The 25,706-nt window shown below is 53.6% G+C and overlaps 1 protein-coding gene across 3 annotated transcripts in view; it reads right to left on the minus strand.

Moving 5' to 3' along the window:
• RGS3 (regulator of G protein signaling 3) overlaps positions 1-25,706 on the minus strand; it is a 126,769-nt gene that overhangs the window by 64,824 nt on the left and 36,239 nt on the right. For all 3 annotated transcript variants that reach the window (XM_060100674.1, XM_060100673.1, XM_060100677.1), the window contains 8 exons: positions 24,152-24,233; positions 23,296-23,401; positions 22,162-22,513; positions 21,232-21,271; positions 15,951-16,147; positions 13,344-13,427; positions 7,697-7,808; positions 1,226-1,269 (listed from right to left, as the gene is read on the minus strand). In XM_060100674.1, the coding sequence (XP_059956657.1) occupies positions 1,226-1,269; positions 7,697-7,808; positions 13,344-13,427; positions 15,951-16,147; positions 21,232-21,271; positions 22,162-22,513; positions 23,296-23,401; positions 24,152-24,233 (1,017 nt within the window). The remainder of the gene's footprint in view (positions 1-1,225; positions 1,270-7,696; positions 7,809-13,343; positions 13,428-15,950; positions 16,148-21,231; positions 21,272-22,161; positions 22,514-23,295; positions 23,402-24,151; positions 24,234-25,706) is intronic.

Raw genomic sequence — 25,706 nt, forward strand, 5'->3', positions numbered from 1 at the left:
ATGCCTTCTTGGACCTCGAGTGGCCATTCTAGGCTGCCAGGGTCCCCAGCTCAGCTCCAACAAGGTCCACTGTCCTTTGGACTCCCTGCTGTCCCCTGAAGCTAACTTCTCATCAACTGTCTTGTCCTCAGGGGTCTGTGTTCACCCAAGGGACTCGCCTGAAGCCCTGCACCTCCGATCTTAGCCAAGAACTGAAGGAATGATTTTCCAATCACAAACAACATGCAAATTCCTTCTCAAAATGGTGTACTCCTCTTGGCCAGCCACTGCAGACCAGGCCTCGCCCATAACGTGTGGCCAGTGTAGATTCTCCCACAGAATAGGCAGTTTCCCAGGACTGTTACTGAGTAAGACAAACGAGCAGAAGCAGAGGGAAGGAATGGGTCTAATAAATCCCTGCTTGGAACTGGTAGCAGACTCATATGAGCAGAGGTACAAGGCTGGGATTAGAAAATGTGCTGAAAATTGAAAAACTTTGTATGGCTCAGTGGCTCTCAACTTTTTCATCACCAAGGCCCTCTTTGATTAAACCCCTGGTAATGATATTTTATCTCCCAAACCATATCAAGCAATAAGCTGTTTGCCCCCATTTTGCTCAGCAAAGGCACACTGTCTAGCTGAGCTTCTAATCAGACTGAGATGACCAGTCTGAGGAATTGGGGAACATCAATCACACTGAGTGGGTATCACTCCGACCCAAAACACAGGCGCTAGATGGTTTCTTTCACCTGTATTATCTGGCCCAGGTAAAGGTACAGTTACCTTCAGGCCTTTTGAAACATTGACAAGACCCTGAAGGAGGGGACATAGGTGGTACCTTCTAGAAAGAGAGGAGGCAAGAGGTGGGCACAAGAATCAGGGCACTCTCTAGAGGAAGGACTACCAGATGAATAGGGTGATGCCTGGCTCTCAGGCCACACCCTCACTGTGACGCCCTGCAGGGGCTGGAGACCAGGAAGTCCTAAGCAGGAGACCACAGTGTCCCTCTGTCCCCTCTAAGCACCTTCACGGCCACTGCTCTTCTACACAGAGGTAAGAGACACAGGGGCAGGGGTTGCTGTTCCCATCCCACAGAGCAGGACACTGCCACTCTGGACCTGCCCGGAACCGCTGCAGGAGTTGGTGTGGAGGCAGCATCAGAACCTGCACTAGAACCTGGCCCAACCGCTTCCTTCAAGCACCAGGACACAGATCTCTCTCCTCAGATTCCGGGGGAAGGACTCACCTCTGCCAGATACAGCACACAGAATTTCAGGTCTTCTGAAGAACCTGTGAGGGAACAAAAAGTAAGACTTGCTTTAGAATTGGTTACAGAGTCTCAGCTGTTTGCTTAAGCACAGCCAGCTGTCTCACCCAGAGGGCTGTGTGTGGTACTTCCTGTAAAAAGAGGAAGAAAGGGGAAGGGAAATCTCTGGAGGAAAGCCCACTTAATATCTAGTTAGGTTGAGATACAGCTGTAAGGCCTTTGCCTCCAGGCCAGCCTGACCCAAGGAATACTGAGCTCTCACCCTGTGAGAGGTAGCCAGGAGCACCCTCTGGGCATCAAGCAGTGGGGTACAGGGAGCTGTCATCCGTCCCAGGAGGCCTCTTCCTCTCCACGCCCCCTGCGATGAGGGACCCAGAGGCAGCACACACTTAGGTTTTCTTTTTCTTTTTTTTTTTTAATTTTATTTATTTATTTATTTATTTATTTAAAATTTTATTTATTTATTTTTGCTGTGTTGGGTCTTCGTTTCTGTGCGAGGGCTTCCTCTAGTTGTGGCAAGCGGGGGCCACTCTTCATCGCGGTGCGCGGGCCTCTCACCATCGTGGCCTCTCTCGCTGCGGAGCACAGGCTCCAGACGCGCAGGCTCAGTAGTTGTGGCTCACGGGCCTAGTTGCTCCGTGGCATGTGGGATCCTTCCAGACCAGGGCTCGAACCCGTGTCCCCTGCATTAGCAGGCAGACTCTCAACCACTGCGCCACCAGGGAAGCCCCTAGGTTTTCTTTTAAACACTCCAGCTGCCTTTGCCATTTTGAAATTCAACAAGGAGCCACCCAGGAGTGCATGGGCTATGCAGGGCGATCCCCAATCACGGGCTGGGTGGAGCCCAGAGATGGTTTCCCAGCCCAGGCCCAACCCCTCAGTGTGTTTTCCTAGAGCCTTCTCACCCCTGCTAGAATCCCAAACTCAAACACTCACCAAACCCTCTCCACCTGGGAGGCAGCTGGGAGGGCCCGTCGGCCACTCCCCGCTCCTCCAGCAGAGAAGCGGAGGCGGGATACCTACCCTAAGGCGGAAGATGATTTGGTCAGCCTGCTTCAGAAACACAAGAGCCAAGAGATGACCCACAGCTGTCAGGGAAGGCTTCCTGACAAAAGGGGGACGCTTCTGAGTTTGAACTCAAGATGGGAAGAGAGGGCACTCTGGGAGGTGGGAACAGCACAGGCAAAGGCATGGAGATGGAGAAGCACAAGTTGTGCTCAAGGGATGGCAACTGTGAGGAAGCCCCGCCTCCTCCTCCAGGTGGCCTTCCCTGACCGCTGCAGGCTGCTCCTCGGAACCTGGCAGCACTCCCCATGGGCCACTCATCTGAGCACAGGCCAGGGCTCGTTAGGAACTTCCCGTATTTCAAGCATTCGACCTCACCAGGCAGGTCATCCTTTTTGAGGGAAGCAATCATACAGCACATATAACGGCAAACACTTAAACTGCCATAGGGCTTTAGAGTACCCAGTGCTGTGTGCCAACCACAGCGCCAAATGTTTCATGTGCATAAACTCGACACTCACAACAACCCCTATGAGGCAGGGGTTATTATCATCCATGATTCATGTGAGAAAACTGAGGCACAGGGGGTGAGTAACATGCCTCAGGTAGAAGGGGGAAGAACCCAGATTTACACCCGGGAAGCCTGGTCCCAGAGCTCACGCTCCAAACCACTACACACCTGCCTCTCAAATGCCCACCACGTAGGCCCTACCCAGCCACCTGTCCCCTCAAGGAAACAGGACTAGTGCTGGGCTCAATGCAGAACCCTCAACATACACTTGAATCAAAGAAATTGTCAAAAAAACCCAAAATGTGTTGCAAAGTAAAGGTGGCAAGGGAAAAACAGAGACGGTGGGTCAAGCCTATTCCTAAGAAAAGTAGTGAGTGAGGTCCTCACGTGGGTGGAGGCCAGGCCCCCTCGGAGCAAGCATATGGGCAGTTTCCTGAGCAAATCTATCCCTAAGGCCAGGGATGTCAGCCAGAGCCAGATGAAAATAGCTCGTAAGTAAATGGGAGTTTGCTGTGGAATTAGAATAAATCCTTCTGCTTCTCCCCACCTAGAGATGGGTTGCGGGGGCAGGGGGCAGCCCTGCCTAAGAAGTCCATCGTGTTTAAGAAACCTCTAATTTCAAAGCTTCTGCCAGTTCCTTGCATTGCTGAGGGTGGAGACAAGGGGAGGTGGTTTCTTTTGTTTAAGAAAACACACTGGGACGTTTCCTTGACTTTCCAGAAGCAGACTTTAGTGCCAAGGGAGAAACAAAAAGAAAATAACAGAATTTTGGGTTTTAGAAGCTGGCAGTGAGAGAAGAGAAGGTTCTAGAAGGGAGGGGAGAGCCAGGTAGATGGGAGCCTCAGGGAGACAGGAGGCCAAGGTTGGGGGATGCAGCCTAGGACATATTCCCAGTGGCGAGGGATCGCTGACGGATCGCCTTGAAACTTTTCCGTGCCGTGACACCCCACCATCGCACCCCTGCGTTACTGCACACCTTCACTGCAATCTGCTCCACGTCATGGCCTTGTGCTGGCAGCACTCTGGGAGAAGGACAGAATGCGGGCAGCGCTCAGCATGGCTCAGAGCCTCATAAAAGGACAGCAAGGCTCAGGAGCCAAGGGTGCCTGTAAGGAGCTGCAGCTGCAGAAAAGGAGGCTGCAGCGTGGCTGACCCAGGAGAGAAACCTCAGCTCCACCAGAAACCCTTCCAAAACACTGGACTGGGCTCTGGACTTTCCAGAGTGTGGAAATGGGGGCGGGTGTAAAGGAAAAGGGACAGTGAGGTAGCTCACATTCGGGCTTTCCATCCAACACTCCAACCACTTTCACCATTTTGAAATTTAACAAGGAGCCATTTGGTTCCTGGGTGAACGCTCTTTCCCATCAAGGAATGTGGGCCATGGACCATGGGCTATGCAAGGGTGATCCCCAGTCATGGGCTGGGGGGAGCCCAGAGGTGGCTTCCCGGCCCAGGTCTGACCCCTCTGTCATTTTCCCAGAGCCCTCTCAAGCCTGGTCTGAGATCCCCAAATCAACCAGTTACCAAGTCCTTCCCACCTGTGAGACAGGCCAGGAGGGCTGTTGTCCCCATTTTCCAGATGCAGAAACTGAGGCCCAGGGAAGGAAAACAACTTGCAGAAGGCATGCAGTGGGCAAGTGACAGAGCTGAGACTTGAACCCAGGACCGCCTGCCTCCAAAGCCTGTGTTCTGACCACTATGTCACACTTCTGTCCCTCTCCCCGTTTTCTCATCTGTCATTTCACCTGGCCATGCGCTCCGGAGGTGGGAATGTATGTGCCTCTTCCTCTGCTCTCACCCTGGCGGCCAGCACTGAGGTGGGCTCTGAGGAGGTGCTCAGAAAATGTCAACCGACTAAATTTAACTCCAAGTGTTCCAGTAGCCAGGACCTAAGTAGCTGAGTTTCCAAGATGGGGTGGCCTGGGCTCCTCAGGGTGGATGGTGAACCCAAGAATCAGCTGGACATTTCCAGGCCATCCTGAGAGACCACAGCAGGTCAGGAAGACACACTGTGGGTGGGATACTGGCCACCCGGGAGGCAGAAACACAAAGAACAGCAAAGCCAGTGGGCGGCAGAGGCAGGAAGAGACCACAATGGGCCCCGGTGGACCGGAGATGTCCCAGTTGTTAGCGCCAGCTCTCCGCCTGTTCCCATTACACTGCCATTCAGCCCTGCTGAAGCTCGGAGGAAGCTGGGCAGGAGGAGGGCGGGCAAGGTTTAAGTGGCCACCAGCCGGGAGCCCTGAGGGAGGAGTGCACCCCAGCCCCCAAGCTGAGGCCACGCTTCCCATCTCCCTTGGGTCCTACACTCATTCACCCAACAAACAGTCACTGGGCACCCACGATGTTCTGTGCCCGTGCCCAGCCCTGGGAGTAGGCTTGGCCAGCAGAGCCAAGCACGCATCAGGCATGTCACACAAGGGAGTCCTTGGTCCCTGGGTGGGGCAGATCCTCCTCGGCCAGGGAACTGCCCTCGCCAGCCCCAGCCTGCAGGAAAGGCCGGGTGTGCTCCTTGTTCACCATCTTCTCGGCCCCAGACTGAACTTTCCGCACATGTTGATTTGAAAGACACAAGAAACCTTAGGAGTCATGAGCAATGTTAATCAAGACCATCCAGCCAAGAGAAGCTCCAGCTGAGGCCCCAAATGCATCTCTTAAAAGCCTCGCTCAGGCCCTTGCTGCTGCAGCGAGTCTCTGGGGGTACGGGGAGGCGGGCAGGAGTGCGGGCGCCAGGACTCAGGACACCGGGTCCTGTGGCTCCAACTCCGACAGCTGGAGAGGTGGTCACCGGACTTCTGCAAACCCTGGGACCCCCAAGGCTGTCTCAGGGAGCGGGGGGCAGGGGAGGAGGCAAGGGCTCCCCACAAGTGCCTGAAAAGACATCTAAGCATTGAAATGTGCACCTTGAGTGCTCAGTGTCTCTGAGCCATTTCCTTCGCTCCCACTGGCTCCATGGAAAGCCACACTCGCTGTGTTTGCTGACTGACACTGCTGGAGAAAGGCAAGACAGTTCGCACCAGAACAACTGCCCGGCCAGCCAGGACAGGCACGCGCATGTGCGCGCGCGCATGCGTGCGCGCGCACACACACACACACACACACACACACCCTCACGTGCCAACCCAATAGGCTCCAAGGGCTGTGGTCATCTCTCCTGAGCAGTGCTGGTCTTGGCCACTCACAGTCTCCAGCCCCAGGAGGCCATGCCCGCACAGGCTGGCGCTCACATGCGACCCGGCACGTGGGAGGTTTCTCTGCCACGCCCCAAGGCCTCACGCCACCCACCCTGACCAGCCGCCACCCAGTGGAGGATGGTGCTTACCCTGCCTCTCACTTCAAGCCTTAGGTTGGGGCCTCCAGGAGGGGAAGATCCAACCAATTCCCAGAGGACTCCCCCCACCCAGGCTAGGGGTGGGGACCAGACAAATGAGCACTGTCCAGCTTCTCAGAGCAACCTCGGGGGCCACGTGGGCACGTCAGGTCTGGGAGGGAACACACTGGACTGCCCAAGCCTGGTTTCACAGTCAGAAAAACAGCAGCCCAGAAAAGGGAGAAAGGAGCAGCTGAAGCCACACCACACGTCAGCAGCAAAGCCGGCCCAGGGCCTCACGCCCCCAGCTACTGCCCTCGGCCCTTTGTCTGCCCTGTCGCTCCCAACCCGCACCCAATGCTCAGCCAGTTTGAAAGCCCTCTTGCCCCTCCGTCCTTTCAGCAGGAGGTTGAGCTGCCCAGGGTCCTGGGTTTGCAGGCCCCAGACTTGTGTGATGAGCCCGACTTGTGTGATGGTTCTTATAATCAATCAGCCTGTATTACCAAGCACAGCCCTCCACCAGCACCCCTCAAATCTGACTGGGTCCTAGATAGTGGGAGCTGGGGGGTGGGCAGGCGTGTGAGTGCATGTGTGTGCAGAGGGGTGGGAGGGACGGGAGAATGGGTGTGTAGGGGAAGCTGGGCGTGAGGGACAGAGGGAGGGGCCGGGCAGCGGGGAAGCCAAGGGCAGAGTCACTGTAGCTCTTGCCCGCCCCACTCCCGCAGGTACTGGGGGGCTCCTTGGAATGCCAGGATCTCAGCTGAACTTGCTCAGAGGGCTGCTCCTCCCCATGACCTTGGTCAGGCCCAGCCCACCCTGCAGGAGAGGCTGGCCCCAAGCAAGGTGACTTGCTTTTTCCCCTCAGTGGCCGCCATGCAGTGGGCAGGAGAAAGCCAGAGGCAGAGGAGGAGAAGTTGTAAGCGACTTCCTGTGGGGCTGCGAGAATGAAGGTTCTCACACGGCCTGGGTTTCTAAGGAGGAAGAACAGCGGGGGCACCGAGCACGCAGGCCGAGTTCGCAAACAGGCAGGAAGTTTCCCTGGAGCAAAACCCGTCAAAACAGAATTCTTTCACTGGGTAATATTTTCCTCCCTGCCCCTGTCACCCATGCTCAAACAGGTCTGGTGTTGTTTTCATAATCTGGGAGAGGAAATTGAGCCCCTTTCAGCAGAGACCTCAGGCGCCAAACCAAACCACTCGACAGATACTCCCGCTGGTTTCCCATTCCCGAGTGGAGGGGAAGGCACCATGGCAAGTGTGGGGTAATCTTCACAAAAACCTTCTGAGATACTACTGGTGTCCTCACTTACACATGAGGAAACAGGCTCAGGGAGGTTGAGGAACTTGCCTGAGGTCACACAGTTAGTGAGGGGAGAGCCAAGATTTGAACACAGGTCTGTGTGAAGCCAGCGCTTTTCCCACTCCACTCCCAAGCCTCTCTGAAACCTCACTGGAGCAGAAGCCTCCCGGCAAAGCTCAGGGTGTACGGGGGCCTGCCAGCCTAGACTGGAAGGCCAGTGTCTGAGAACCAGACCTAGGGGCACACATCCCATCCATGCTGCCCAGAGCAGGAGGACTCAGGGAGAGTGCAGAGGGAGTCCAGGGCACCTCGGGCATGCACTCACCTTCCTGCAGCTTCACGCTCTGGAGGTAGAGGGGGTTCCTCAGGACGTTGCAGCGGCCTGGCTCATCCTCCTTGGTGAAGAGCAGCAGGTCAGAGTAGGCAAACAGCGTCACCTGCACAGGGAGAGAGCAAACAGAGCTCGCTGTTCTGCTGTCCCAGAGGCCAGAAGCCACAGCCTCCCCTGGGAGTCCAGGGAACGAGTCTCCATCATCTCGGGCATAACCAGGAGCAGATGCTCAGCGTGGCCTAAGCCAAGGGCAGAGACCTGACCTGCAGTCAAGACTGCCCTTTTGGGGCTTCCCTGGTGGAGCAGTGGTTGAGAGTCCACCTGCCAATGCAGGGGACATGGGTTCGTGCCCCAGTCCGGGAGGATCCCGCATGCCGCGGAGCGGCTGGGCCCGTGAGCTGTGGCCGCTGGGCCTGCGCGTCTGGAGCCTGTGCTCAGCAACGGGAGAGGCCACAACAGTGAGAGGCCCACGTACCGCAAAAAGAAGAAAAAAAAAAAAAAAAAAAAGAAAGACTGCCCTTTTGCCTACTCCTCACAGTAGGAAAAAATAACAGAACAAAAATCAGCCCTCATCCTCATCCTCCATGCCTCCTGACGGCCTCTGCCAGCCTCTCAACAGCCCGACACCCCACAGGCCCACCTCTCTGACCAAACGCCTCTGGAATCTCCAGCCCAGTGCCCTTGGCCTGGAGCCACCCTTGAGCTGCAGGATGTGCCACATTTGCTTGCATTCTCCTCTAAATGTCCGGCTGAAAGAGCACTGGGCTTGGTGTCAGAAGTCGAGGCACCTGTTCCACTAAGTAGCCGTGAAAACTTGGTTAAGTCTGCTGAATCCCCTCTGCCTCAGTTTTTTTCCATCTGTGCAAACAGGGGGGAACGTCCCTGCCCAGCTCGCTACAGGCTTCTTTCACAAGGTCTGTATAGACAGTGAATTTGAAGCATCATGCAATGTGAGTATTCTTACCAAATTCCTTGTAGATAATTTTAACTGCGTTCATGCACAATCAGTTCAAGAAAAAGCCAGTTACTTATGCTCCAACACAGACATGCACAGAACTTTTTTATCTCTTTTATACACTAGCTGTTCCAAAAATAAAAGAGAAAGATATTTTTAGACATTATAGGTAAACCATCAGGCATGCTCAGCATATTTTTATGCTAAAAAAAATCCACTTGATCCTCTAATGCCAGTAAAGATTACACTGCTCTTTGTTTTGTAAATCCTGCGGTGGCCTTTAGTCAAAAGCAATAAAAACCCTATTTTAGATTCTCCGAAGAAAACAAAATATTATTAATTTTGTGGAATTCCCTTTGAGGTGTCAAAATCTGACATTTCATCTCATCTGGGGTAAGAAGAGTCCGCTGGAAGGTCGGCATGCACTACGAAGGGCCACAGTGAGTGTGTGCTGGATTGTTGACGAAGTTTAAAAAGCCAACATGTTGACATTTAGCTGTCAGACTGTTAAAGATGACCTAACAACTTCACCTCTATGACTCTAGCTTATAGAAATACTTACAAGGACATATAAACATGAACATGTAGGGATGTTCTCAGCATTACAAATTTTTGTAATTTTAAAAAAGAACATAAACACCCATTAAGAGAGGATGGATAAACTAAATTATGCTACCTTCATGTGGTAGAATTTTATGCAACTATTGAAAGAATAAAGTAGAGCTATGTGGGCAGAAATGGAAATCTGTCCATCATAAATCAAAATAGTGCAATGTCCAAAAAATACCTAGCATATAATCCAACTTCGTAAAACCAAACTGTAAATCTGTCTGTATTTATACATTTGTTAATGCCTAAAATACTCATCACAGTCTTCACTGTGGTGAATGGGACTTGACTTTATACATTTCTGTTTAATTTGCATTAGTTTGCAGTGAGAATCTGTTACTTTTATAATTTGAATACACATAAGTGTTTTTCAAAGGACTACGTGGCACACAGAGGTTTGAGGGAATCTGGGCCACAGAGACAATAGGGGGCATTCTTGAGCAGGAGGCATTCAGGGGCTCTGGCTTATCTAACGGGGACCAAACACAAGGGCTCCTGAACCCTGGGCTGGAAGGCATCCTGGCAGTGACTCTCTCCAAACCCCTTCCCATCACAGCCCTGACCCAACATAGACTACAGAAGCCTCCATTTATTGAGCACTTACTTTCTGCTCAGTGGATCCTCACTTGTAACTAACATCATTGCCCTCATGTATAGGTGAGGACCCTACAGCACTGAGAGGTTAAGTGACCTCTCCAAGGCTACACAGCCAGAGACCATTGCCCAGGTCTGGATGACCGCAAAGCTCTCACAATATGGTGAGGTAGCAATGTGCCTACAGTTGTCCCGTCCCTGAATGTGAAAGAATCCAAACAGGGACCGAAAAAGAGGAACAAAGGAGACAGAAACATGAAGTTAAGGGAAGGGAAGAAAATGATCTCAGAGTTCAGAAGGAGTTTAGGGGATGGTTGTCTGAGAAGAAGACTTCAATGTCCAATGAGTGGAAAGGAGAAAGCTCTACACTAGGCGAGCACAAGACAAACCCTCAGGCTCCCCTGACCCACCCAGTGGAAACCTGGAAGTGGTCTCTGGACCCACAGGGAAGCTGGCAGAGGAAGGGTCAGAGGAGATAGTCTGTCAGGAGCCTAAAAATTCAAAAAACAACCCAGGCCCAGAGAGGGCTGGATGGATGGCAAGTGGAGAAGAGGCACGAGCAAGGTGAGAAAAGACCCAGGTCGCTGCTCTAGCCCGGATTCCCAGAGCTGAGAATGTGGTCTAGACAGGAAGTGATTAAGGCCTGAACGAAGAATTTCCCCAAAAGCCGGGTCAGGGAAAGGACAGAGCTGGCGCCCAGCGGGAGACAGGGCAGAGAGGCGAGGGTGCCAGAGGAGGGCAGGTGGGCCCCTCTCCCGTCTCACCAGCACCCTGCAGGCCTTGCTCCCCGCGGGAGCCACAGCAGCCCGCAGTGCAGTGACGCCCATCTCCACAGCCCAGTTACCTTCTGCTTCCCACAGCAGGCCCTGGGGGCCGCCAGCTGTCTTCCCCACACTTGTTCCAAGGACACATCTGTTTTCCCAAAGGCTCAAGAGTCGAGGAATCGCTTGGTTAGGAAATCCTTGCGACTTGAAGGATCACTAATCCCACGTGGTCCTAACCAAGCTTCCACGGAGGAATCTTGCCTGAGGGCAGGGTTTGCAGCAAAGGCCTTGGTGCCTGAGCAAACGGTAAACTTAATGAGTCAGTGTGTAAAGTGAGGGCATGTCTGTCTTGTGCCCCACAGGACTGCTGGAACCTCCAGCACAGGGCCTGGCTCCATCGGAGATGCTCAGTAACCATTCTTGGAATGTAGAAATGAGGGTGTACCAAAACGCTGATTTGATCTCAGGGCATGTTAATCAAGTTGGTGACTTCCGGGAGGGCGTGTGATGAGGGCAGTTCACGGGTGTGGGATTGGATCAGCTCACGGAGCATGCCCAGAGAAGAGAAGGGACACCGAGCCAAGGGGGAACATTCCGCGAACAAAGATTTCTGTCGAGCACCAGGGAGAACTTTCTACAATTTAGGGCTCTCTGGTAATAGAACCACTGCCGGGAGGGCTCCCTCAGCAGACTCAAGAGGCTGGAGAACAATCAGCTGGAAAGTTACAATCAGCTGGGAAGCAATTAGAATGGACGGCTCCTGAGGGCCCAGCCACGATGCGATTCTCTGAACTTCTCCAAACCCCTCTTGAATTGGTTTATATTTTTGGCCTGAATAACACGACAGGCTACTAAGAGCCACATATTTGCTTCATATCATATTTCAAGAAAAAGAAATGCATTATTTTTCCTTGTCTTCAAATCATTTCTTTCAACCATCAAAAGGGGTCTCTTAGTTCTAGGGCTCCAAAGACCCACTAGGCAAAGAGCTTTTGGACAGATTTTAACTATCATCAGGCCCTGGCTTCAGCTTGTGTTTGTTAGTTTGTTTTTAAACAAACACACCAGAGCCAGCATGGGATCCTGGAAAGAACTGCTGAGCCAGAGAGATCCCAAGTGCTAATCATGGCTCCATCTTTTAGGAGTCTTGAGACCCTCAGGTCCTAGTAAATCTCACTGGAGCCTCAGTTTCCTCATCTACTGAGTCGGGACAAACGTGTCTCTCCTCGGGAAGCTGCGAGAGTTAACTGGGATCAAGTATGGAAAACTTGCACAGTGAGGATAAATAAAAAGTGCTCAAGGTTTGCAGGCTTAATGGTGAGTGAGTAGCGGAAGAAAAGAGCACACTGAGACATATGAATGTATTCCACAGTGGCTGCCATTTCTAACTGCCTCCTTCTGAGTCTTGTGAGTTTATAGCTACACCTCAGTTTCTGACCTTTGGCTACCTGACTGAGCTCCACCACACACTTATTCACCAAGCATAGCTCCAAAGGACTTCTCGTTCCTAAAACCCAAGTCCCCCGCAACAGATGAAGTTTTACTCCCACAGAGGCAATTCAGAAGTTATGCCAAGGTTCTTAAGAAAGTTCCCGAAGAGGAGGTCCAGAAATGTGGTAAGCAACGCCAGTGTGGTGGAAATAATCCTGCAGTCTCCCCAGGGAGCGCCCCTGAAAGACAACGCTCATTTGGAAAATATGAGTTCTGGTCTGCTTGTTTCACAAACAAAACAAAAGCAGCCTGCTTTAGTCATGACTACACAAAATGTCCGGGAATGCTGAGGCTGAAAGGGCCCTTAGAGATCAGCTGACCTCAGACCCTGCCCTTGCTGCCTCAAACACACACACACCCCCACTGTTCCGATGGGAAGACTGAGGAAGAAGGAAGAAGTCGTAAGTGAACCAGCCGCGGAGCAAGAGCTGGCTACATGCCTTCTGCCTCCAAGTTTCCTGATCTTTCCACCACCCCAAGCTGCCACTCAACTCAGCCAAGCCACACTGCCAGCTCTGAATCAAGGCCTGATTGGAGGCAAGCCCCCTACCCTCTCTTCAAGGCTCCCAGGTAGCCCAGTCAGACCCCAGAGCTCCAACTTCTGTTCCCAAGTAGATTTAAACTCATGAGACTGAGCCGGAACCTGGCTAGCTCTGGGGATGGTGTGGGCGAGTGAAATCCCCCCAGTTAGGGATAAGCCAGGGCCAGCTCCCAGGAAAAGCAGCGTGACCTACACACCCAGGTCTCTGTTGGCAGAGCTAGAGCCCAAAGAGAGACCACAGACTTATCCCTCAGAAGAGGATTTTGGATTTGGGTTAATATACACCCAAAAACCCAGGTAATGGTGCTCTTCTAAAATTCTCTTTGGCTAACAGCTTTATCTTCTCACCCACAAAGTCATTCATCACAGCTGGGGTGAAATGCCATCTCTCCTGCTCCTTAGAGGAAGATGGGAGAAACAGTGGAACGTCATTAGGCGTTGGGAAAACTCTCTAACCATCAAAGATGCACTCTATCGCTTTGAGAGGTGGCGAGTTCCCTATCACTGGAAATATACCAAAAAAAAGCTGGGTAGCCATTCGGTAAAGAGGGCATGGAGGCCTTTTCTGGTCTTTTCTACCCCAATTGTACAATTCTGAGACCATCAGGAAGAGAGGAAAGTTAGGGGCCTGGAGGATGGCGGATGAAGCCCACCAGAAACCCCACCTGGGAAATGTGAGTGTCTTACCTCGGCAGCCTTGTTTCTCCCCTCATACAGCAGCAGCTCCTCTGACAACAGGAGGGTCCGGGCAGGGTTACAGAGATCTAAAGGCTGAAAACAAAGGACAGTTCAAAGAGGCCTGGTGGCGATGGTGGGGAGGGGAGGGGAGGGGAGGGGGAGGGGGAGAGGGAGGGGGAGAGGGAGGGGGAGAGGGAGGGGAGGGGAGGGGAGGGGATGGGGAGAGGGGCGAGAGGAGGGAGAGGAGAGGAGGGAGGGGAGGGGGAGGCAGCCTGCCAAAGCTAGCCACAGAAAACCGCTAGCCCTGCACCAACACCCCAAGAGCCCACACGCCCCCTCATACACAGACAGAAACACAAAGACAGAGGCGCTCATCCTGGGCGGAACTGCTGCTGCTACCTTCCCCACCAGCCCTCACACACTAGCTGCAGGAAGTCCAACCACATGGTCGGCCTTTGCCATCCTCCCCGCCCCCGACCCTACCACCCGAGCCCGCCCCAGCTCCCCCACTGCACTGAGCTCCTGGGCGCTCCTGGCCCCCACATTCCCCCATCTGTCCTGTTCATGCTGTCAGGCCCAGGCTCTCAGGATGCCTCTGGCAGTATCCTGAGAGCCTCATGCCAGATTTGGTCACCTGAGTCCCTTCAAGGCCAGGCCAGTCCCTGCTCTACATTCATAACACACTTGAGTTCACTGAGTCCTTCTCAGCTGTCAGTGCCCAGGGACCAAGTCTCAGCCAAACCTCTCATCCCACCACATGACCCTGCCCCATACCCACGGTGGAGCCCTGGCCCCGTGCAGCCTGAAGAAACCTCCCTCAGCTCTGGACTACCCAGCAGGGCTTGTCCTCGTGAATGCACATTTATAACATGGCTTCAGGGCACCTGACACCAAGCAAGGTGCTGGAAGAAAGATAACAAAACAAATGTCAACTACTCACAACAACCAAGATGGATCTTACAAGTAACGTGAGGCAAAAGAAGCAAGGCCCAAAAGAAGATATGAGATATGGTTTCATTAAGCAATATTCAAAAAGAAGTCATTTAGGAAAGCACATATTGGTGGTAAAACTAAAGAAAAGCTAGGAAATGATTATCATAAAGTTATGCTGGTGGGTATGCCTCGGGCGGAGGGGGCATCGTAATCAGGAAGAGAGATACACAGCCTCTGGAGTGGTGACAATGGTCTAGTCCTTTCTCTTAGTCGATATCCGCTTTATAATTACCCGTTAAACTCTGCATTTAAGTGTTATGCCATTTTTGGTTTATATATTTTACAACTCAAAAGTTTTTTATAACTTTTAAAAACTAATTTTTAATTTTTTTTGTAAAAATTTAAAAATGAAAATGAAAAATAAGTCCCGTGGATTCCAAGACCTTTGTGGTTACATCCCGAGAAAGAGAAGAGACCAAGAGAAAGGCAAAGGGCAGACCCTGCCCATGGAGTTGTCTGGGGAGAGGCGCATCACCTGCCAGAGTTGCGTTGTGAGTGTCCTATAAAAGTATGAGTTCTAAGATCCACTGGCCAGTGACAGGCCCGGAATGGAATGCCAGGGAGACCAGAGAAGGCAGGCATGGTCAGAAATGAAGCTCTTGGGGCCATGTCCCCTCCAGGTTGCTGTTGAGAGGATAAACTAAGAGTCTCTCTGGAAAGCAATTTGTCAAAATATGCACAAAGAGCCTTTAAGATGTTTACGACCCATAGCCCAGTCATTTTGCTTCTCGGAATCTCCCCCAAGGAAAATAATCCGAGAGGCAATTCACGCATGAGGATCTTCATCACAGAGTTATTTACAATAGCAAAAGAGTAGACATAACACAAGTGTCTGAACAGAATAGAGAACTGGTTAAATAAATATGGTACATCCATATAGTAGTGTCCAACCACTACAAGACACAGTCTCAAAGAAGATTTAATGATGTAGGAAATGTTCATGCTGCAATTCTTGTTTAAAAAAGGCAAGAGGATATAAAACGTACAATAAGATCTGTCTGGGTTTTTTTTTAATATGTATATGCACAGGAAAGATATCTAAATGCTCACATTGGTTATATCTGGGTGACAGAATAAATAAAGGTTTGGAAATGGGGAGGAAGAGAAGGAAAAAGAGAGAAAAGCAGGGGAAGGGAGATCTAAATAATCTCAGGCCACCAGCTAGTACTGGCCAGACATGTTTGCTAAGATGTCTGATGGCCAGACAAGATGCCAGACCTCCAGGCTCTCTCCCTTGGTCATCTCCAAACAGCAAAGCACTGGAGGAGCCAGGAAGCAGAACCCTCAGCACACAGGCCCTGTGACAATACAACCAGCAGCTGTAGTGTGTCTGCAATGGCCCCAGAGAAAGGGGAGGGGGAGGGGGAGGGGGGAGGGGAGGTGGGGGGAAGGGGGACCCGCTTGTCGCTGAGCTTCCCTACCCCCACTCTCCTGTTCCTCCTCCTGGAAACCTCTGCTCCCTCAGTGTAACCCCCGGAATCCTGAGCCCCTAAGGCTATTTGTCTTTCCCAAAAGGGGGTCCTCAGTCCTGGAACGAGGTACCATCTCTGAGTCCCCGGGTAAAGGACCCTATTCTTTCTCACCTCCTCCAGAGGGAGCCCTTGGGGCCGGCCATCAGCTCACCTGAACGAAGATGGGGAACACCAGGACCTTGGGGGCCAGGGTGACGTAGGTGCCATAGCTTGAGTGTGGGGCGTGCGGCCTCATGACCGGGCAATTCTGGTAGTTCCCATGGCCCTTCATGGTCTGCACCGTCTTCATCAGCCGACACTTCTTCCCCAGGCCCGTGTAAGACTTCCCTTTACTGGGACTCCCTGATTCTGTGGAACAGAGATGGGGGACCGTGAGGCATTTCTATCCCCCCTGCAGAGGCATGCCTCTGCAGAAACAGGGAACACAGTCTCAGTCCATTAACGGCCATTAACAACAGCAGCTGCCATGTGCCGGCCCTGAGCAAGGTGCTGAGAAGACAGGGAGACCTCAGAAGGAATCCCCTCACACTCTGCGAGAGATACTAATGTGCAACTCCGGAGCAAGGACAGAGCTGGGAACCGCCAACAATGAGAAAGGCAGCATTCCTTATCTGGTGACCCAGGACCCGAATCAGACCTATCGGTTTGGCCTCGTACATTTAAAAATCAGAAAATCTCTCAGATTCGAAAAATCAGAAGATCTGACCTCACCGGGCCCACAGTCCCACATCAAACAAGCCATCAGATGGAGCGTCCCGGGTGACAGAGCATGTGTGAGCCCCCGTGTCCCCATTCCCACTGCTCCCTGTGCACAGCCAGCACTGCTGGCCCGTTTCATTGCCTCCCAGGTCCCTTGAACAAAGGGACTGGAGGTCATGTCTCTGCAGTGATAGCAGAGACAGTGGGCCTTCTCAGGATGTATGGGGGTCTGCCTTCTACTAGCCAAGGGAGCTGGAGCGGCCTGGCTCACCGAGTCAGTCTGGGTAAGGAGTGGCACCTGCCGTTCCGGTTCCAGGGGAAGAGCCCCGGTTCTGAGCCAGAGGGCTGCGCCCAAATCCCACTCCGCTGCTCCCCAGCCTGGTGACCACCAGAAACTCACGTCCCCCCTCAGAGTCTTGGTTTCCTCACTGCAAGTACAGTACCAAGCTCATGGGGTTGCTGTGAGGATTAAATGAGACGCTCCAAGTAAAGCCCCTAGGATAATGCCTGGGACCTGGTAAGTGTGCGATAAAAGTGAGCTGCTAACTTATCGTGGTTTTGTTGTTGTGATTTCTCCACTTGGGAAAGCAAGTTAATCAGATACTCCAGGGACTCTGGGAATCCTAGGCTTCATCGCAGCCAGGAGGTATTCCCCGGCTTGGCTATCAACTCACAAATTATTCTCATCAGAAAAGGGGGAGAGAGAGAGAAAGAGAGAGAGAGAAGAGAGAGAGAGAGAATGAATCACCCCCAGGGAAGAGAGCAGAGAGCTGCAGGGAGTCCCTCTATAAGGTGACACAGCAGGACACACAACCTCACACTGAACAAGGGGTGGCATACACATCTTTATCATGTCTCATCCAATGGGCAGAAGAGCAAAACACAGAGTAGCTAAAAAGTCAGGAATTCTTGGACACAAGCAGGTAGGAGACAAACTCCAGGGCATTCAGACTCTGCACACACCTGGGCCCCCTCCGAGGGTCCCTGCTGTCAGGTGGGCAACTGATCAGCCCTCCCTGACCTGCATGCGCAGCCCACTGGGGCCCAGGACTCCTTCCACCACCCCCAGTCCTGGCAGCCTGGGGGTGAACAGGTGGCCTGACCCCAGCTACATCTCGGGGAAGCTCCCCACCAACGCGTGGCCCACAGCCTCAGGGGAAAAACTCAGCTCGGAAGGTTTCACACTTGCCTCCTCTACCCACCCCATGCCCCTTCTCACCGAGCAGGGTGAGAAAAACAAGTCAACCCCCACACACAAGTGACCACTGATCACAGCAGTATCTTGGGGCAGCACTCAAACCATAATAACCTAAACCACTTCCTGCTTCTTCATGGAGTCACTTAGAGATGAGTAGAAAGAGCGTGAGCCCAGGACAGGGGTGGGGGGCAGATGCATGGCAGTACCTACCCAGCTCCTTGTCTGCTCTGGCCCCGGACGTCCGCCCCAGAGGGCTCTGTGCTGCCAGGCACTGGCCCCTTTGCTGAAAGAACCCATCCTGGCTCTCAAGCTCTGCACTGGATTTGAGTTGGACAAGACACCTGAACTTGAGCACTGGCCTCCTCAGACACTGGCTGTGTAACCCTGACCAGGTTCCTTCCCCTCTGAGCCAGTTTTCTCCACTGCAAAGCAGAGATAATACAGACTGCTGCCTTGCCTGCCCCAGGGCAGGTGAGGGCGCACACGAGAGACCCGATGGGAAAGGGTTTGGTGAATGGTACCAGGGTGTGAGGGCACGAGGATTATAAACCCAAGACAACAAATAATCCACCCGTCAGGGCTGGCATTAGGACAGGGCTGCTGCGCCACAAACTGTACCATGAACAGGGATCAAAGGGTCAGTCTGGAGCTAGACAGTCTAATTTAACACAACCAAGCCTAGACCAGAGAAGGCAAAACCACACAGGACTGACAAGCAAGGCAAAGTAGACCAAACTTAACAAACTTGTCTACTAAACAAAGTAGACCAAACTTTGCTAATGCCAAAATCTGGGCCTTTGCTTGCCCCCAGTCTGACCTTTAAAGGAATCCACTTCTTCCCTGCCCTAGCCCAGCTGCATAGGGCTGTCACAGAATCTTTGCCTTGGGCCTAGAGAGTCATGAATAAGCCACTTGACATACACCTTTGCCTTCAGGTGGGAAGCAGCCCCATTTTATAGACAAGGCAACTGAGGCCTGGAGTGACTGGGGAACTTGCCCAAGGTCATCTGGCCAGTAACTGGTACAAAGCGGAATCAACCCAACCTAAGTGGCATGCCCTCGTGCCCCATCTCCACATACCCTGGATAGTGTGTAGCAAGTGGGCTTGATTTTCCAAAACTGATTTTTTGAAGTATCTTTTTTTAAAAACAGTCCAAGTTATAACCCAGCTACTGAGCTCTGTGAAGGCAAACTCCTTAACTTCCCACCTGCTACCGCTTACACCCTCTGGTCCAAACCCCCATATCACCCCTTAAACACCTGCTTCACTGACCAAACAGTAATTACTCGGCTTTTCTCCTGCTTCCGAGGTGAGCCCTGGCAGCCATCTCCCGCCCCTGGCTATGGCGAATCTGAGGCTGGGCTGCTTTCACAGGGCAAGGGACAATGCCAAGGGCACCCGCAGCCCTGGAGAACACGCCGACGACAGGCGGGCAGGCACCCCAGGCCCCAGAAGGGCACCAGACCCCATGCTATTCAGGTTGGCTCAACCCACCCACCCTCCTGCAAGGAGGCTGAGCAGCCCAGCCAGAGGAGGAGACAGAAGTCGGCACCCTGGCAACAGCTTTAGCCTCTGGAACCCTGAATGCGTTTAAGGGAAGATCTGTACCCTGAATTCCACCCCTTCCTCTGAACCCGCGGACCAGGAGCTAGGAATATTTGATCCCTGGTAAAGAGCAAAGATGTCCTTGGATACCAAAATAATTATCATCGTGAAGAATAAATGAAGTCAGGTCAAGTTCTTAATATAATGCATTCAAAAGTTACCACTGTTATTAACAGCAGCATCATTTCCTTGCTTGTCCCTCTCCCACAGCCTGCGTGACTCTGCCCTTCTTGGTGTACTAAGTACTGTATTCTCAGAGGGGAACCAAAATGTGGACACGAGCTGGGAGGACACCAAGAGGCATCTCTCGGCCGAGAAGGAACCACACCAGCCTGTCTCAACCCACACACCTCTCCAGCTCCCTTCCTCCATGAACAGTCTGCAAACCTTGGAGGCAACCAGAGTCACTCCCCTTCAGTCAGTCACTCCAATAAAATTCTGTTGAGTACCTGCTGTCTGTCAGACCCTGGGACCAGCATCAGACACACGGAGGTGAGCAGGCCTAGGCCCTGCCCTTAATGGGGTCACCATTTAGCAGTGACATCTCCACTCTAACCTGATGCAGCAACTAAAAGCTTTCTTTCTTTTTTTTTTTTTTTTGCTGTACGCGGGCCTCTCACTGCTGTGGCCTCTCCCGTTGCGGAGCACAGGCTCCGGACACACAGGCTCCGCGGCCATGGCTCGCGGGCCCAGCCGCTCCGCGGCACGTGGGATCTTCCGGGATAGGGGCACGAACCCGTGTCCCCTGCATCGGCAGGCGGACTCTCAACCACTGCGCCACCAGGGAAGCCCAACTAAAAGCTTTCTTAAAACTCAGTGTTGAATCACCATCAGACTTTTCTCCGGAAGGAACACAGATTCATTTCCAACAGACCAAGCCCTAACACCCAAATGCCCCAGCCTGGAGAGAATAAAGATGGCTTCCATCGCAACTCTGAGCCTGATGGGAGCTCTTTTCCCTCCAAAGGGCGCCTGCTCTAAGCAAGCATCATCTTCATGCTACTGACAGAGGGGGACAGCAAGGAAGCAAGTCTGCAAGTGGTTGGGAAAAGGCCATTCACAAAGAAGGAGGTCAAAGAAGGAAGGGCTCAAGCATATCCAAGGTCAGCACCATGGACCACCAGGCAAGGCTGGTCTCAACCTTCCAGATACCGCCTGGACTCCAGCCAGCTAGACTCAGGCCAGCGCAGAGGGCCTAAAGGAATGCCCAGCCAACTCCAGCAGCAACACTGATACCTCAGGTTTCCTGGGAGAAGGAACTGGTTTTGAGCCCAGCTTCTCTCCCGGGCCCTTAAAAAATAAGGCCAGGATTTGAAGGACAAAGGAGAAAAATCCCTTCAAACAGCAGAGACATCTGTGCAATTCAAAGACAGCTAACTTCTGTGTAACATCACTCAGTAAACAGGCTGCTACTCAAAACCATTATCTCCTTCAATCCTCCCAACAACCCTCTGAAGTGGGAATTATCAGCCCTGTTTTATAGATAAAGAAACTGAGGCTCAGTGAGGGGACATGAGTTGCTCAAACTCACACAACTGCACTTTGGAACCTCCCAGCTCCAAATTCCGTGCCTCCCTCCCAAGCTGGCCTGACCACAGTGCCTTCAGCACCTTACATATACTGGTTGCTCAGTAACGTTGGCTGAATCTCAGCTGAATGCCTGAGTCCTGAACACCATCTGTTAGACTGCTCTGGGAAGATGCCCTCTCTTCCTCCTCAGTTCAGGGTCCAAGGAAGAAAGACACTGGTTCAGTGAGGGAGAAAAAGGTCCCAAGAGGAGACACAGTCTGTGTCACAATGGGGGGGTGGGGAGGATCTTGACTCTGCTGGGAAGGCCTCCCAACTCAGAGGAGGAGGTGGGGCCCGGCCCCGCAGCTAACCTCGCCTTCTCTCCGGGGCTCAGAGGGCACAGAAGCAGGAGAGACTCACCTTCGGGGATGGCATCCTCCTGGTACACAGGCCGCAGCAGCTGTGAGGGAAGACAGAGAACTACCTCAGCCCCAGGAACGGGGCAGACCACCAGGCAGGCTGCTCAGCCCTGGCCTGGGGATAGGAGGGGAGCACCTCAGGGCACAAGGGCAAAACAGCAGTCCCGCTAACGAGCTGAGAGGGGGGCCTGGAGGGATCACAGAATCTAGAATCCTCCAGAATGTTCGAGTTGAATGAGGCTTTAGCTGTCATCAAGTCTAACCCCTTGGCCAAGTCCCCAACTTCCTTGACAGCAGCTTGTTCCAAAGTGTGTTCTGTGAAACACTGGCACTTGGGACGCTAACAACTCTGCCACGAAGGGTGCACCGTCAGGGGAGTTTGAGAAATGCTCGGTTAAACAAGGGTAAACCACCTTCTTCACTGCAGATGCCCTCAGAGCCTCAAATAGGCTAATATGCATTGGGAATCTCCCAGAAGAGGAAGAGAGCATAAGGTGTTTCTCAAACTCATTTGACCTCAGGAAACTTTCTTCCCAGAGTATCTCCTGGGACCGATATCTTGGGGCACACACGCCGACATCCCATTACGCCATCTTAGAGTTCCTACGACAGGCTCGCTGCCTACCACGCAGCCCATTCCGCTGCGGGTAAGTGCAGACTGGCAGAAAGCTCTTCCTTCTTTTGAGGTGAAATCTTCTACCGTGTGACCTCCCCTGGCCCTGGATCTGTGCCCTGAGGCCACAAAGACCCACCTGCTGTCTCTGCCCAGGACAGCCCTATAGAGGCTGGAGCTAACACGTAGCCCACTTCCCTGCTCCCCACTCCAAGCCCCTGGCAGGCTCCTCACAACACAATTTCGAGTCTTCGCATCTTCCTGGCCTCGCTCGGGGACCCATATGCCCTTCACCTCCCCTGAACCAGCTGTCCATACCTGGCTCCCAGGGTTCAGCGGGGCCAGGATGATGTAGTTGGGGTCGGCGGGGGCCGTGGCACGGGGCAGTGCAGGCAGGGTGTGCTGGCCCCCGCGCTTGGTCACCTCCGTGTAGCGCTCCCAGCCACCGAGCAGCAGCCCATCCGAGCTGTCGCACACCAGGTGACAGCTGTGGCGCTGCTCTGGCCGTGCCTGGGCCCCGTGGGCGCAGTTCTTCTCCCGCTTGTTGGGGGGTGACTGGAGGTCATGGGTTGACTTGCAGGACGCCCGCCGCAGGACCCCACCGTCTGGCCCTGGCTTGACCTGGGGTACCATGCGCCACACGAGCAGGATGATCTCGCTGGGGCAGCTCCTGGAAGTTGGAGGAGGCGGGGAGTCACAAAGGGAAGTTGAGTCTGGGGGAGACCGACGTCAGCCACGGTCGGGGCCTGCGGGGACAGAGAGGAAGAGAAGGGAAGAGGGCAGGGAAGCCCCAGTGCCAGAGCAGGAAGGGATGCAGAGGCCATCTAAAGTATAGACAGCAAAGGGGTCCCTTAGGTCGACTCTCGTTGACTGGCAGAGGCTGGGAAGGACACTGAGGCCAAGGCCAAGTAAACAAGAGAGAAGACCAAACTCAACTAGTGATGTGCCTCCTGACACCAAGTATTATCAAGGAGGGCCAAGCAAGCCACGGCCTGTGTACAACCCCTCATCCAGTCATTCTAGAAGCAAACCTAAAATGGGCCACGAGGGCTTTAACCCAGAGGGTCGAAATTTAGGGGACCCCAAAATGTAAAGAATAGCTGTTTAATTGTGGCATTGAAAATGTTCGCAACATCTACGCAGCCTTAGGAAACCAAGGGCTTAGCTCTGAGGTAGCAGAACTAATGAGCTAAAGTAGAGAGCGACCCCCTGGAGCTGCACCAGGAACCACAGGGTCTGTTTGAGAGCTTCTTCCCCGCTGTCTGCTCTGGGATCCAAAACTGCTCAGAACCTGAATGAACCTTCCAATTTCAGGCCAAGAAACTGATTCCCCAAGGAGCAAAGTGAATTGCTCACAGCTGGGAAGGAGGGACGGGCGAGGCGTGTGCCCAGGTCTGGGGAGGGGAGGTGCGCCTCAGCCCAAGGCCCCAGGCTGCCCGCCGCCCCTGTCACCGGATCTCGTGTGCCAGCTCCACGCATTTCCAGTGCTCCACGGGCCTCTCGTTCAGCTGCAGCACCGTGTCCAGCTGCTGCAGCCCTGCCCGCTCTGCCGGGCCCCCTGCAGGGACAAAGAAAAGCCACTCAAGGGCTCCTAAAGCCCAGAACCCCCTCAGAAGCCCCGGGGTCCTTTGCTTCCACAGTGACCTTGGACAAGGACCGCTCCCCTGTTTCTTCATCTGTGAATGAGGGGCCGACCTCGGGGACCTTGAAGGGAGGCTCCCCTTTGCCCTCACTTCCTCCCTGCCCGCATACCCAGTACTGGCTGACCTCTCTGCTGTCCACCTCCCCGCCAGGCCCCCCTCCCTCCCCAGGGCCTCCCACCCCTTGAGAACCCTTCCTTGCTGCCAGGCTCACAGCCAATGGGGGCACCCAGATCACCACGTCCCAGCTTCTCCACTTTGGATGCTCACTCTGTGACTAGAAGTCTTTTCTTTGTGAAAAATAGGGGGGGAATGACTATTTTTAAGTGCTAATCAGGCTGGAATAGGATAAAATACTGGTTCCAAATCGAGTTCATAAATGACTCTCATTTTCCCATGCAGCCATTACTGAAAATATAGGTTTAGTTCCTGTTTGAAATGATTGGGAAACAAAATATAAAAATCTATTTTCATTTTGATTAAAAACAAAACAAAAAAAAGAGTAGGTGTATTTTCATAGACCTCACTTTCATCTGTGCTCATTTAAAAATATTATTCTTCTCGTTTTGAAAAACCAGGACACTTTGCTCCAGTTTAGGGCTCCCCTTCCAGTTCCAACATCTTGTTTGCAAAGCCTCGGGCTGGCGTCACCCGAGACACTCACTCACCAGAATCCACGGCCTGGACTCGGACCGGAGAGTCGCAGCAGATGGTGAAGCCGAAGCCGTCCTTCCCCCTCGGGATGGTAATCTAGGACACAGCCCTGCCCAGTTACTCCCAGAAGCCACGAGGCTGCTGCCCCTGCTCCAAGGTCGGGAAGAACACAGTCCCCACCCCGGAGCCACCTTCCTCTCCAGGGTTGCTGGAGCCAAGAAGGAGGCTGGCCGGCCCCTCGCTGTCCCTATCTTGGCCCAGGCATCTTGAGCACTGGGTTGTGGGCCAAGCAGGAAGGCTGGGAGCCCAGGAGGTAAGCCAGGCCCATGTGGAAGGGCCCAGACAGAGCCTTGGAGGGCTGGATCTCGCCTTCCTCGGCCCTGGCAGACATGTGGCCTAGACCTTTACCCAAGGGCCCACTGCACTGCACGTCTCCGCCTCACCTGTGACCCACTGCCTGCTCGGTCCCTTCTTCCTTTCCCCAGGGGTTCATGGAGCATCGGCCCAAGGCTGGACCCATGCTGAGGGCCCAGAGACAAAGCTGGCCTGTTGGCTGCCCTCCCAGAGCACAGGGGAGGGACGACAGGGATGCACACACTCACCACCTCAGGCCAAGGGGCAGGGGACACGTGCTAGGGGTCTCAGGGCCGTCCACCGCCAGGGCCTCAAGGTATCAGTGAGGGCTCCCGGGTGAGGGAGCAAGTGAAGGCACAGATAGGCTTCCTGGCTGAACCTGAACTAGCCAATGACCTCACTGTGCCTGCTGCAGCCTGTGTACGTGGCAGGTGCACAACCCCTACTTTCAGAAGTCCCCTGAAAGGGCCCTGCCATCTGGATGCTCTTTTCAAAGCAACGTGCAATTACTGAGCTCCTACTGCATGTCAGGCTCTGCTGAGGTACCAGGTCATGAGGCCTTGGGTCTCTGGCTCCCAGAGGAGCATGAGGGTACACTGATCTCTCCAAAGCAAAGCAGGTCATGATAAGCATTACAGCAAAACGTGAGGATGGTGCTGGGAAGAGCCCTTTGTGCTCTGACTTTAGATGACAGGCCTGGAGCACAGCAGGAACCGGCAAGTGCTCCGTAGTGAGGACAGCGCTGCAGCCCCCCGCCAGCAGCGGAAAGCTGGCGGGGGCGGCGCGGTCTGCCAGCTCAGTGCAGTTCTACCCTGCTGCATGCCCTCTCTGTGCACCCCCAGGTAGGCTTTGGAGGGGTGCAGAAAGCCCAGCCCCTGCCCACTCAAAGAGCAATTCCAGGCTGCTCAGAGCAGGTGTAGGAGAGCAACAGACTAAGGCAGCTGAAGTCAGAAGAGGGGTCTGGCCCCCTGGATGTGGCGTGGGCCCCGGTGCAGCACGGGGTAGGGCACCCCAGGCAGGCTGAGGAAGACGTCAGCTCAGCAGCTCTGAAAGAGGTCAAGGGCCACCGCCTCGTTAGGAGACGGCTGTCTCCTTCCTTTAGGGGTTACCTCTTCCAGGCTGGGTGCCCGGCATTCACCTGCCAGCTGTCCCAAAGGCCAGGCATGGGAAAGGGGAGGGCCAGGGAGCCCGGGGTGACCCAGGCCCTTGGATGCT

This window comes from Mesoplodon densirostris, chromosome 6 (genome assembly GCF_025265405.1).
Source record: "Mesoplodon densirostris isolate mMesDen1 chromosome 6, mMesDen1 primary haplotype, whole genome shotgun sequence".
Taxonomy (NCBI): domain Eukaryota; kingdom Metazoa; phylum Chordata; class Mammalia; order Artiodactyla; family Ziphiidae; genus Mesoplodon; species Mesoplodon densirostris.